Genomic DNA, 13,659 nt, shown 5'->3' with positions numbered 1-13,659 from the left:
AATGTTTCACTCCGCTCATCACTCTGCTCTATTATAGGACTCAACGATCAGTAGGCAAAAGGCAGCGCGGCCGGGTGTCTCCGCAGCTCCCAGAGGTGAATGGAGACCGTGCGTGACCACATCTCCATTCAAGGCGGCCGCATGGATGCACCTCCTTTGTGCAGGTTTTTGCTATTTAATCTGACATTAGCATGATGTAGGGACATAAACCCTGATTCCAGCAATATATCACTTAGTTTTCTGGGTGCAGCAGTTGTGATAGAATCTGTTTTCTTTGCAGCTCTAGCAGACCTCGTAATGCTGAGCTGTGTATAATTCCCACCCACACCACTGATTGTTAGGTTTGTATGTAAAACCCTCCCACACCACTGATTGGCAGCTTTCTGTGTATAACCCTGCCCACACCACTGATTGGCAACTTTGTGTATAACCCTGCCCACACCACTGATTGGCAACTTTGTGTATAACCCTGCCCACACCACTGATTGGCAACTTTGTGTATAACCCTGCCCACACCACTGATTGGCAACTTTGTGTATAACCCTGCCCACACCACTGATTGGCAGCTTTGTGTATAACCCTGCCCACACCACTGATTGGCAGCTTTCTGTGTATAACCCTGCCCACACCACTGATTGGCAGCTTTCTGTGTATAACCCTGCCCACACCACTGATTGGCAGCTTTCTGTGTATAACCCTGCCCACACCACTGATTGGCAGCTTTCTGTGTATAACCCTGCCCACACCACTGATTGGCAGCTTTCTGTGTATAACTCTGCCTACACCACTGATTGGCAGCTCTGTGTATAACTCCGCCCACTTCACTGACTGGCAGCTCTGTGTATAACCTCTCCCACACCACTAGTTGGCAGCTTTCTGCGTACACTGTATATTGACAGAAAGCTGCAAAGTGCTGGGGGCGGGCTTGGACCAGGAGGCACAAGACACCTAGCCCTGTACTGATGATAATCTCCTGTTGTTAAAACACTTATTTTATTGAACCAGTAAAAAGTGACATTGTAGGAATCGGGGTCTCTGCTTCTAAATCATGCTGCTCTCAGATTACATAACAAAACCTGCTGACAGATTCCCTTTAAATGGTATTTCTAGTAGAGATCCCAATCCCGGGACCTCAGAGATCAGAGTCAGTACCACTCTGTGATGATTTTTAGAGACCAGAGTACCCCTTAAATATAGCTACATCAGTCACCATGTACATACTCCCTTTTCTTCTCTCAAATTACCCCCTGTATTTTGCTCCAGAGCTACATTCATAATTCTATATCCTCCAGAGCTGAAATCTGCCAGCATTCCTGATGATTTGTATTATGGGACGTTTCAAATACTGGGCAGTCGCTCAATATAAAAATTTGTACCTGGGAGCTCAGCTGTTCTGTTCATGACCTGCTTGCTGACGGTTTCCAGCAGAATGCAATGTTTATATAGAAAGCCGCGTAGCTTTTTATGCGACTGTCAGTGGCAGAGGTTTGGGGAAAGTTTGGGTGGTCATGGGGGGGTTTCGAAATACCCAATCCTGTGGTTTGTGCGTGAGATAAGCAGCCGCCAGAGGTGGTGGCGACGCTCATTTTCCCTCTCTATGATTGTGTATGGGCTGAAGAAGGAATGGTATGTGCCATTGTCAGCTCCTTGACCGTCTCTGACGGATCTGGAGTGCTCACTTACACTCAAGTGAGGTGCTGCAGTTTGTTCCCAGCAGCAGCGCTCCGATAAGCGATGGTATTTTGCAGCCTTTAATCTCTCCAGAACATTTCTGGCTCCGAGGGAAAGGTTACTATAGGACATTGCTCTCACCACTTTTCTGCTTTGGTTACTAAGACGCTAAACAAAAAGGCCTGATGTCTGGGGCGGGCTTAACCCCTCCACTGCCGGGGCGCCTCCATTCACTATAGAAAAAGTTAGAACTAAAAGCGAATACGGAGCCGTGACTAACATTAAGTACAAAGAGGCACTCTATGGAAATTTTGCTTAATTAAAGGGAATCTGTCAACACTTCCGACGTAGTGTATATTGGATTTGTCATGGAATAAAAAATGTGGAGCCACTATTCTTACATTCCTACGTTGTGCCGTTCCACTGTTATTCATACTGGAAATGGATGAAAAATAGGTTTTACTAATCCTCTTATGTCCTAAAGTGATACAGCACAGCAAAGTGATACAGCACAGCAAAGTGATACAGCACAGCAAAGTGATACAGCACAGCAAAGTGATACAGCACAGCAAAGTGATACAGCACAGCAAAGTGATACAGCACAGCAAAGTGATACAGCACAGCAAAGTGATACAGCACAGCAAAGTGATACAGCACAGCAAAGTGATACAGCACAGCAAAGTGATACGCCACAACCCAACTGGCGACATTCGGTTTATGTCATACGTTTCCAGGAGGAATATCAGAGGAACGTCACAAAGTGGAGATATAGAAAAAGGTGCTTCAGTATTATTCATTTATGGGATGCCTAGAGAGCGGATAAGTACTTTGGAGCTACTTGTATGCTGGAAATGACAGGTCACATGACTGACTACACAATATCAACTGTAGTCTGTTTCCAAGGGCAACCAGTAGAATTTTGAATTTTGTAAAAAGGCGGCTCTGGGACCAAGTTTTATGCAGAATAGGTTTCCAGGAGGAATTAAGGGTAAGTTCACACTGTGCGTTTTTGCGTGTTTTTCGGGTGCGTTTTTGCTCAGAAAACTGCATGACTTTGCTTCCCCAGCAAAGTCTATGAGTGTTCATTTTTGCTGTCTGCACACAGCGTGTTTTTTTTTTTTGTTTTTTGTTTTTTTTTTTAGCTGCATTTTTGTGGTGCCCACAAAAACGCAGCATGTCCATTATTTTTGCGTTTTCCACCCATTGAGTTCAATGAGATGTTCAAAAAAGCAATGAAAATGCAAATTGCAAATATAGCTGTGTCTTAGTGCGTTTCTAGGACTAAAAACGCAGCTATAAACGCAAGGGGTGGGCAGTAAAGTGACGTGTACAGGAAGAGGATTCCTTCTGTTAGTAAACACAGAAGCGTGAATCCTCCCGGTACCGTCATCGCTGCCTCCACCTCCCGTCCTGTGCACTCCCGTGCGGCGCCATGTCCGCGCGGGAGATGGAAGCAGCTGCGAAATCAAAAGTGAACAGTAGAAAAAAAATGTCATGCTCACCTGTCTGCAGACTCCCAGTGTCATGTCCGCTCCTGTGCCCGGTACCACCGCCACCAACGCGCCGGCTGTGTGCAGACGGCCGGGACATGTCCGATAGCTGCAGGACCTGGGGCTGATCACCTGATGCGGCACCTGAGGCATCAGCTGATCGTAAGTCTCGCGGTGACACCGGCTTTTTACTGCCCGGCCGGCTTAAACTATCAACTGATGCCATCAGGAGACCGCTTCACTGATTACAGGCAGCTCCTGGAGCGATCAGACGAAAGTCAGCACGGACGTGTGTATTTTTTTTTTTTTTTTTGCACTGATGCATCAGCTGATTGTATAAACAGGTTTTATACAATCAGCTGCTGTGTGATGTGATTCACATCCTTGAACCTGACACATCATCTGATCGCTTTACCTTCCAGCAAACCGGTCAGATGATCTTGGATCCGGATTGGACGGCACGGAACCCTGACCCAGGATTATTGCGGAGGGGGGTTCTTTCTTTCAATAAAGATGAAGTCACTAATTGTGTTGTGTTTTATTTCTATTAAAATATTTTTCTGTGTTGTTGTTTTTTTATCTTTACTAGAGATTCATGGTGGCCATGTCTAATATTGGCGTGACACCATGAATTTCGGGCTTAGGGCCAGCTGATAATACACAGCTAGCCCTAACCCCATCATTACCCAGCGAGCCACCCGTCACCAGGGCAGCTGGAAGAGTTGGATACAGCGCCAGAAGATGACTCTTCTATGAAAGCGCCATTCTCTGGGGCGGCTGCGGACTGCAATTCGTAGCAGCAGTGACCAGAAAGCTTGGGTACTCTGAACTGCGGATTCCAATCCACAGCTGCCTAGTTGTACCTGGCTGGATTCAAAAATTGGGCAAAGCCCACGTAATTTTTTTTTTTTTTTTTTTTAATTTCACGGAATTCATGAAATAATTTAAAAAAAAGGGCTTCCCTATATTTTTTGGTCCCAGCCGGGTACAAATAGGCAGCTGGGGGTTGGGGGCAGCCCGTAGCTGCCTGCTGCACCTGGCTAGCATACAAAAATATGACGAAGCCCACGTCATTTTTTGGGGGGGGGGGGCAAAAAACTCCTGCATACAGTCCTGGATGGCGTATACTGAGCCTTGTAGTTCTGCAGCTGTCTGCTCTCCTGCACTAGTGGAGAATGAAGAGCATATTGAAGAAGGAAATGACATCAGACCTTTTTTTTTTTTTTCTCAACAATCTTTAATGGCATTGTTCACTGATAAAAAAAATGCATAAAAACGCAGTGAGCAAAAACGCAGCAAAAAACGTGGTAAAAACGCATGCATTTTTGCCGCGTTTTTTTTTACCGCGGGTGTGTTTTTGCTGCAAAAAAAGGCACAAACGCAGCGTCAAAAAAATGCAGTGTGTGAACTTAGTCTTATGGGGTACCTGGAGAGCGGATAAGTACTTTGTAGTAACCTGTTAGGCTAGTTTCACACTTGCGTTGAACGGTATCCGTTGCATTGCGTTGTGTAACGGATGCAACGGATGTGTTGCATATAGTGGCACAACGGATGCAACGGATGCTGCAAAACAACGCATTTCGTTTTGATTTTTTTTTTTTTACAGTTTTACCAGCGGCAGACTATTGTGAACGATCAGCTGATCGCTCCCTGCAGCCGGCCGCCGGGTGATCAGCTGATCGCTCCCAGTAGCCGGCCGCCGGGTGATCAGCTGATCGCTCCCAGTAGCCGGCCGCCGGGTGATCAGCTGATCGCTCCCTGCAGCCGGCCGCCGGGTGATCAGCTGAGCGCTGTCACTTGCCGGCGCCCGGGCATGCCGGCGGGCGGTCGCTCAGCTGAACGTTCGGCCACCGCGAGCCAAAATTAAAGTTTTTGGATTAAAAAAAAAAAAAAAGAGCATGCGCAGTTTAATCCAGAGGATTCCGCTGCTCAAAATAACGTTACATGCTGCGTTCCTCCCGCTGGGCGGAAGCAACGGAGCGTCGCCCAGCGGAAGCAACGCAGGTCCTTTTGGTACAATCCGTCACCCATACAAGTCTATGGGAAACAGCGGAATCCGTTAACGGATTCCGCTGTTTTCCAAAAGGGCGGATTGTAACGGAAGGAAATAAACGCAAGTGTGAAAGTACCCTTAGCACTAAGCCGCAGATGACAGGTCACATGACTGATTACACAATATGAACCGTAGTCTGTTTCCAATGGCAACCAGTAGAATTTTGAATTTTGTAAAGAGAAGGTTTCCGGGACCCAGTTCTATACAGAAAGGGAACAGAGCAAATTGCAGCTCAGCACTTGTGGATCTGAGGTTAGTGGTGGGTGTAATGTCAGACACTTGAAGAAGAAATATCTAGGCCACTGGTCACACTGCGCTGTCACATCACACACATCATCCTCAGCTGCCGAGTCCTTCACTCGTCACACTGAGCAGCTCCGACATTTAGCTTTTTTTTTTTTTTTATAAATTTAACTTTTATTAACATTATCAATAACAGGAAACACCGTATTGTACAGAGTAAAGCACAATGTCAACATTTAGCCTTTTATTATTGTACCTTTTTTTGTAATTTTTTTAGCTTTGTATTATTATTATTATTATTATTATTATTTATTATTACTATTTTTATAATTTTATTAGTATTTTATTATCGTTATTTTATTCTTAGTATTAACCCCTTCAGCCCCCGGGCACTTTAGTTTTTTGCGTTTTTGTTTTTTGCTCCCCTTCTTCTGAGAGCCGTAACTTTTTTATTATTCCGTCAATCTTGCCATATGAGGGCTTGTTTTTTGCGGGACGAGTTGTACTTTAAATGAAACCATAAGTTTTACCATATAGTGTACTGGAAAACAGCAAAAAAATTCCAAGTGTGGAAAAACTGCAAAAAAAAGTGTGATCGTACAATAGTTTTTGGGATGTTTTATTCACGATGTTCACTATATGGTAAAACTGATGTGTGGGTATGATGCCTGAGGTCAGTGCGAGTTTGTTGACACCAAACATGTATAGGTTTACTTGTGTCTAAGGGGTTAAAACAAATTCACAAGCTTGACCAAAAAAAGTGGCGCATGTTTTGCGCCATTTTCCAAAACCCGTAGCGTTCTCATTTTTCGGGCTCTGAGGCTCAGTGATGGCTTATTTTTTGCGTCTCGACCTGATGTTTTTAATGTTACCATTTTTGTGCAGATGCTACGTTTTGATCGCCTGTTATTGCATTTTGCGCAAAATTTTGGCGTTTGGAATTTTTTTGCCGTTTTGCCATTTACTGATCAGATTCATTGATTTTATATTTTGATAGATCGGGCATTTCTGAACGCGGCGATACCAAATATGTGTATATTTTATTTTTTTAACCCTTTTCAATGGGGGGGATTTGAATTTTTTAGGTTTTTTTTTTAAATTTTTGTTTTAATTTTTTAAAACCTTTTTTTTATTTTACTAGTCCCCCTAGGGGGCTATAGCGATCAGCAATCCGATCGCTCTGCACTATCTGCTGATCACAGCTACACAGCTGAGAACTGCAGTTTTGGTGCTTTACTTTCAATGCCGGCTGTATTTCGGCATTGAGAGGAAGGGAGTCATGGTAGCTACATGCGTCATCACATGACCCTGTGCTACCATGGCAACCACCGAAAGTCATGTGATCATGTCACGTGACTTCCGGTAGGGGCGGGGTAAGTGACTGTCATGGCGGCGCGCATATACATATCGCTGCCAGATTTTGGCAGCGATATGTAAGGGGTTAATGGTCGCGGGTGGAAGCCATTCCACCCGCGGCTAGCAGGCACACAGGTCAGCTGTTGAAAACAGCTGATATGTGCGCGGATCGCCGCCGCATGCCCGCGGCAGGGGGCGGGACTTAACGGCACACGATCCATTACGTACCCAGTACGTCATGGGTCGTTAAGGGGTTAATATTATTTTAGTTATTTAAAATTTTTTATTACTATTTGTTTATTCTTGGTAATATTATTTTAGTTATTATTTTAGCTATTAATATTAGTATGTTAGCATTTTATTTATTCTTAGTAATATTATTTTAGTTATTAATATTTTTATTACCATTAGTTTATTTATTCTTGGGAATAATATTATTTTAGTTATTTTATTAGTATATTATAATTGTATTTCTTAGTAATATTTTAGTTATTAATAGTTTTATTACCATTAGTTTATTTATTCTTAATATTATTTGTTATTATTTTAGTTATAATTAATATTTTATTAGTATTTTATCATTTTATTTATTCTTAGTAATATTATTTTAGTTGTGTTAATATTATTTTATTAGTAGCATTTTATTATCATTTTATTTATTTTTTAGTAGTATTAATATTTTAGTTATGAGTATTTATTTATTTAGTATTTATTAGTGGTTTATGTTATAAGTATTTTATCTTTAGAATTATGTTGGTTATTATTAGTATTAATATTTTAGTTTTTAGTAAGATTTTAGTTATTATTTTAATAGTATTTGTTATTTTTATTAGTACTATTAATACTTATTATTTTAGTTCTTTATTGTTCGTTATAAGTATTATTAGTATTAGTAGTGGTGGTAGTAGTAGTATTTATTCTTTTTATTTTAGCTGCCTGAAATGGTAATTTTTTTTATTTTTTTATTTACTTTTCTTTTATTGGCTTATTATAATGAAAAATTTTCTTACAATGAAAAATCACAATTTTTTTTTATTTTATTTTTTTTTATAATCTTGCTCGTCACACAAACTCAATCTAACATAGAAAGTCATATACAAATAATCCTGGAAGTTTACTGGGGGGGCGTGTCAATTCAATTAGTCTTGTTTTTGCCAAGTGCTCTGACACGCCCCCAGTGCACTTCCTGCCTGATTTGCATATGAGTTTCTCAGCCAGATTTCTCATGACTGGTACATCGGATCTGTACAAAAAAGGTATCATTTGTATTGGGGGACAAGGCCCTATGCAGCTCTACCACTAATTCCATATTTTAAAATGTGCTGATGGGCTCCCTTAAAGGGATTGTCCAAAATTAGATTAAAAATATGCCTTTTTTTTCATGTATTGCTTTTTGGGCTTATTCAGACAATACTTTCTGGTGGCATTTATAAAAACCCTTTATTGTCTTAATTATCATGTGCTCTGTCCGATCACTAAATCTCCCACTTTCCATGTGGTTTCCATCCACAGGTGGAGTTGTCCCTATTGCAGCAATGCTACAAGGACTTGTCCTCGCAGATCAACCTCATCCTGCTGGAGAGGCTATGGTATGTGATGCTGGAACAGTTCCTGATGAAATATGTATGGAGCGCCTCCGGCCTGGTCATGGTGGCCGTACCCATCATCACCGCCACTGGATATTCGGAGAGCGGTAAGGATCATCTACATCTCCTCCACCAAATTCGATTTGTCTTTTTCATGACCCATTTACACCCAGGCACAAGGAGCTCTGGAGGACTCAACATGCTCAGAGTGGTGTAATACCTCATTTTTCCTTCGGGTGTGCTGTGGGACAATTGCTCGCTTGCTAATTACACTACTGTTGGCCAAAATTGGGAAACAAATGGTTTTTTTTTTTGCATATTTGGTCTCGGACTGCCCCGTTTTTTTTAATTAAAGGGCATTTTTATCAAAGCATGCTTTTTTTATGGGTTCTTGAGGAGAATTTGGGCCTGTATTAGTTGGCGTGCTGCAGTATATATTCTTTTCTTGGACTAGCGCAATGGCTTCCTTCTTATTTGGTCACCGCCACAGTATGGCGGCTTCTGCTCAGCGTATAACTGACTTGCTTCTTCTTTCTTGACCTCAGATTCAGAGGAAGTGAAGAAGGCAGCGATGGCGATGAAAGAAGAGGAACTAGTCAGCGACCGCGCTGAAGCCTTCACCACTGCCAGAAATCTCCTGACCGCAGCGGCTGACGCCATAGAGAGAGTAATGTCCTCTTACAAAGAGGTGAGTCACCCGTCATCGCCTCCATCCAGTCCCACAGTGCTTTCCTGTCCGTAAAGGGCTTTGTCTTTAGGAATTAAAGGGGTTCTTCAAAATGGAAACAACATGGCTGCTTTCTCCAGAAAGAGCGCCACTGTTCTCCACTGGTTGTGTTTGGTATTGCAGCTCCGCTCCATTCACTAAGCAAATTGCAATACAACCCACCGTTTGTGTTCCGAGGGGAAGCCATGTTTTTTTTTCACCTGTCTGGCCCCTTTAAGGGTAATTTTTGGGGTAAATGGCTTTTCTACTTGGAACAATTTTTACTTATTTTGACAGTAAGCAAATCACAAAGTGGACCCCTGAGGGACCTCTAGTCATCTGCTGTAAGCCCTGGGAAAGCATGGCGAGTATTCAGTTTCCTCACAGCAGTCCCGCAGGGGAAAGGAAGTATTGCATGCTGTCTGTTCAAATAAGGTCCTCCAGAGTGAGAGACGTTCATTGTGACTGCCAGGGGTGGAACGATCATGGTCTCGCAGGGGTCACGACCGGGCCTAGGGTTGCAGGGACCCAACCAGCCCCTGCTTCAGCTGAAGCTTCTCATCCAGTTGAAGTTCATCGCGTTGCAGAGACCCGTCAGGTACTTGCACTGCGATACACACTGCCTGCCAAACAGAAGCCGTCAGCTTTCATCGGCATCCCCGTGACTGAGGCGGCACATGACAATGACGTCATGCATTACCATAGCACGAACACTGATGAAAGCTGAGGGCCAGCTATAGAGCAGGACGCCAAGTGGCGTGGGAGCTGGGACAGTGGTGAGTACAGTATATACCAGGAGGGGCCCGGGAGAGGAACATGTATAGTAGGAGGGGGACATTATATACCAGAAAGGGGACAGTGTATTCCAGGAAGGGCCCAGGAGAGGAACATATACACCAGAAAGGGGACAGCATATACCAAGAAGGGGGCAGTATATACGAGGAGGGGCCCAGGAGGGGGACAGTATATACCAGAAAGGGGACAGTGTATTCCAGGAAGGGCCAAGGAGAGGAACATATACACCAGAAAGGGGCCAGTATATACCAAGAAGTGGGCAGTATATACGAGGGGCCCAGGAGGGGGACAGTATATACCAGGAGGTGGACAGTATATACCAGGAAAGGCCCGGAGAGGAACATATACACCAGAAAGGGGACAGTATTGACCAAGAAGGGGGCAGTATATACGAGGAGTCCAGGAGGGGGACAGTATATACCAGGAACGGCCCAGAAGAGGAACATATACACCAGTAGGGGGTCAGTATATACCAGGATGGGGACATATTAACTAGAATGGGGAACATATATACCAGGATGTGAGACTTATTTCCCAGGATGGGGTACATTAGAACAAGATGGGGGACATTACTGCATAATGGGGGGAAAGGCAACTCATATGTCTTTATAGGATTTAGAACACTAAATGTATACATACATATACATGCATCCCACTAAGATGTGGGATGGGGGCAGGTCCAAATTTTGCCCCGGGGCCCATCAAACTGTAGTTACGCCACTGGTGACTGCTCTTGACCTTGATTAAGAGATGATGACCCTGAACAGAGGACCCTTCTCTGATAACCCAGAATTCACTGATATGAAAATGAGTTTAAAGGGGTTGTCCATTTTTTTTTTTAAATATCTTGTTTTTGGAGATTTTTTCGAGTTTACCTAGCCTGAAGCTGCACTACTTCCAGGATTCTAATTTTTGAGACCTTGTGTGGAGCCAAATCATCAAGTACATTACTATCTACCTGTCTTTGATTTGTGCGGGCGATATCTTGATCCATTAGGTAATGATGCCCCAATGTGTTTTTGACAGGTGACCGAACTGGCCGGGTACACGGCTCGAGTTCATGATATGTTTGAGGTCTTTGGGGATGTACAGCATGGCGTCTACAAGCGCCCCGGAGAATTGGAAGGAGGCAATCCCAAGGAAAGCGATATTATACAGCATGGCATTCGCATCGAAGGTCCTCTTGAAATAAGAGGTAAGGAAGCTGTAGTAACATTTACGTATGACCTATGTACACTGACCTGGCAAGAAAAAGTCCGGTATTTTCTTATCACCAATGGTCTAGATCACACATTTTGGGGGGAAAAAAATCTAATATGTAAGAATCGCTTAATTGTAGTCAGATCCCCCGTTTTTTTGTGTTCAGTGGTTTGCTCCACCACAGTTCAGTCATGTGTTGAAGGTCAAACCACTGCACACAGAAAAGGAGGGGTCCTGACTACAATAAATGGGATCTTAAATGTCTGTTGCTAAGCGAACAGATATTCATCCCAACTAGCCCCCACCCCGTGGTCATGTACACTCGGGTCAGACCCGACCATGTCTTGCCTGGTAAAGGTAGCCATTGTCCAAAGCACCAGTGCAGGTCAACAGCCGACCTGCCCATTTTGACCATTTGTGATAGATCCTATGGATATTCAGGTCACTGTATAACCCTATTGTCCAGTTTTGAGACCCTACATTCCCCATTAAGGAATCTTGAGCCCATAGACCCAGAGGTCCTACATTTTGAGTCCGAACAACTGCCTACAATAAGTGTCTTGTTCTGGAGGACCTAACGTGCCTTTGTGTTGTGCGTGCACAGCCCAATGATGTCCTTGGGCATCATGCAATACCCCTATTTTCCTACTGGGGCACTGCAGGGAAATTGGGACCAGGTTTCTCTGCTGATTGCTGGAAGTCCAAACATCAGAACAGCTTCCATTCTAGCAGCAGAAAAGCTGACACATCGGCCAGGAATCCAGCTTTACGAGAACCCAAGTGGTAGCACAGCCACCGGTGTGGCGTCATCCAGTTACACCTCGTATCGGGCAGGAACAGAATTCATAATTACTTTATATTTAACTCTTCGGCATGAATGAATGAGTAAAAGGGAAACGTCACGTTGATGACTAAGTGGATTATAGCACATGGGCGATTACGTATACAGCCTGATTAGTATACACCTACCTAGGAAATCTGCTCTAAGCTCCCCCTGCTGGAGTATGACCGACCAACTTTTCAGTAGGTGTCGACCGTCATCAATCAGGTCATGTGTCATATTTATTTTAGGTTCCCAATTTAGTAATTAACATTCTAGTTTCAAACTCCCTACATGAACCGAGAGTTAACACCTACTAGCATCAGGACAAAAGTAATTTGGGTTTTCCCTTGGCATCCGGACCAGGGCAGTCTTTGCTTCTGCAGCCGGAAACCTTGACCTTGCATCAGTGGCGCCTATTGAATTCACAAGAATTCGCAACGTCATCGTGTGAGGCCTAAACATGTGATGTCATGAGGGGTAGCGAACCCGTTAAGCACTAGAGACCACAAGAATGTCAGGCTGACGTTTCCAGCTACAGAAGTAAAGACCTTTGTGGTCAGTGTGCCACGCAGCATCAGACCAGGTGTGATGTTGGACACTACGAGCAGTATGACTATAAGGGTAGTCAGACAAGCCGGGATCATAAGCCAGGAGGTAATGTATAAGGTTCAGGGAGCCGACAGAGACGTGGTCAGGAAGAGGTCCGAGGTCAGAAGCCGGAAGGTAACGTATAAGGTTCAGGGAGCAGACAGAGATGTGGTCAGGAAGAGGTCCGAAACCAAGATCAGAACACTTATACCAGACAGGAGCCAAGAGCACACTGAGCAATCAGGAAGTACGACTGGCGAAGTTCAGATAGAGCAAGCCCAGTAAAGAAATAGAGCAATCACCACGAACGAGGTGCATCTGTGAAGGCACCTCCCAAAACCAGCGTGGATCCTAGTGCTGAAAGACAATCTGTCACATAGCAGAGCACTTTCAAATGCAAAATGCTCCGCATAGCGGAGCCGTGACAAAGGCAGCCCAAATGCAAAATGCTCTGCATAGCGGAACTGTGACACCAGGGAAGTCTTTGCTTCTGCAGCCGGAAACCTTGACCTTGCATCTGGGGCGCCTATTGAATTCACAAGGACCCTCAACGTCATTATGTGAAGCCTAGACATGTGATGTCATGAAAGGTAGAGGGGCCCATTAAGTACAAGGGACCCCCAAGGATGTCAGGGTGAAGTTTCCAGCTGCCGAAGTAAAGACCTTTGTTGCTTGGGTGCCACAAAGCACCAGAACAGGGCATTCTTTGCTTCTGCAGCCGGAAACCTTGACCTTGCATCTGCAGCACCTATGGAATTCACAAAGCCCCGGAACGTCATCATGTGAGGCTTAAACACATGATGTCATGAGGGATAGTGGGGCCCATTAAGCACAAGAGACCCCAAGAATGCCAGGCCAAAGTTTCCTACTGCAGAAGTAAAGAACTTCATGGTCACTGTGCAACGGAGCACCAGACCAGGGCAGTCTTTACTTCTGCAGCCGGAAACCTTGACCGTAATCTGCCTATCTAATTCACAAGCACCCACAAGGTCATTGTGTGAAGCCTACACATGGGATGTCATGAGGGATACTGGGGCCCATTAAGCTCAAGAGACCCCAAGAATGTCAGGCTGAAGATTCCAGCTGTAGACGTAAATACCTTAATGGTCAGGGTGCCACGCAGCACCAGACCAGAGCAGTCTTTGCTT

The 13,659-nt window shown here is 44.2% G+C and overlaps 1 protein-coding gene across 2 annotated transcripts in view; it reads left to right on the top strand.

The window, feature by feature from the left end:
* ABCD1 (ATP binding cassette subfamily D member 1) overlaps positions 1-13,659 on the top strand; it is a 60,974-nt gene that overhangs the window by 17,428 nt on the left and 29,887 nt on the right. For both annotated transcript variants that reach the window (XM_075324251.1, XM_075324252.1), the window contains exons 2-4: positions 8,326-8,506; positions 8,945-9,087; positions 10,927-11,095. In XM_075324251.1, coding sequence (XP_075180366.1) covers positions 8,326-8,506; positions 8,945-9,087; positions 10,927-11,095 — 493 coding nt within the window. The remainder of the gene's footprint in view (positions 1-8,325; positions 8,507-8,944; positions 9,088-10,926; positions 11,096-13,659) is intronic.

This window comes from Anomaloglossus baeobatrachus, chromosome 9, assembly GCF_048569485.1.
Source record: "Anomaloglossus baeobatrachus isolate aAnoBae1 chromosome 9, aAnoBae1.hap1, whole genome shotgun sequence".
Classification (NCBI taxonomy): domain Eukaryota; kingdom Metazoa; phylum Chordata; class Amphibia; order Anura; family Aromobatidae; genus Anomaloglossus; species Anomaloglossus baeobatrachus.
This window is presented reverse-complemented; position numbering and strand designations above follow the sequence as displayed.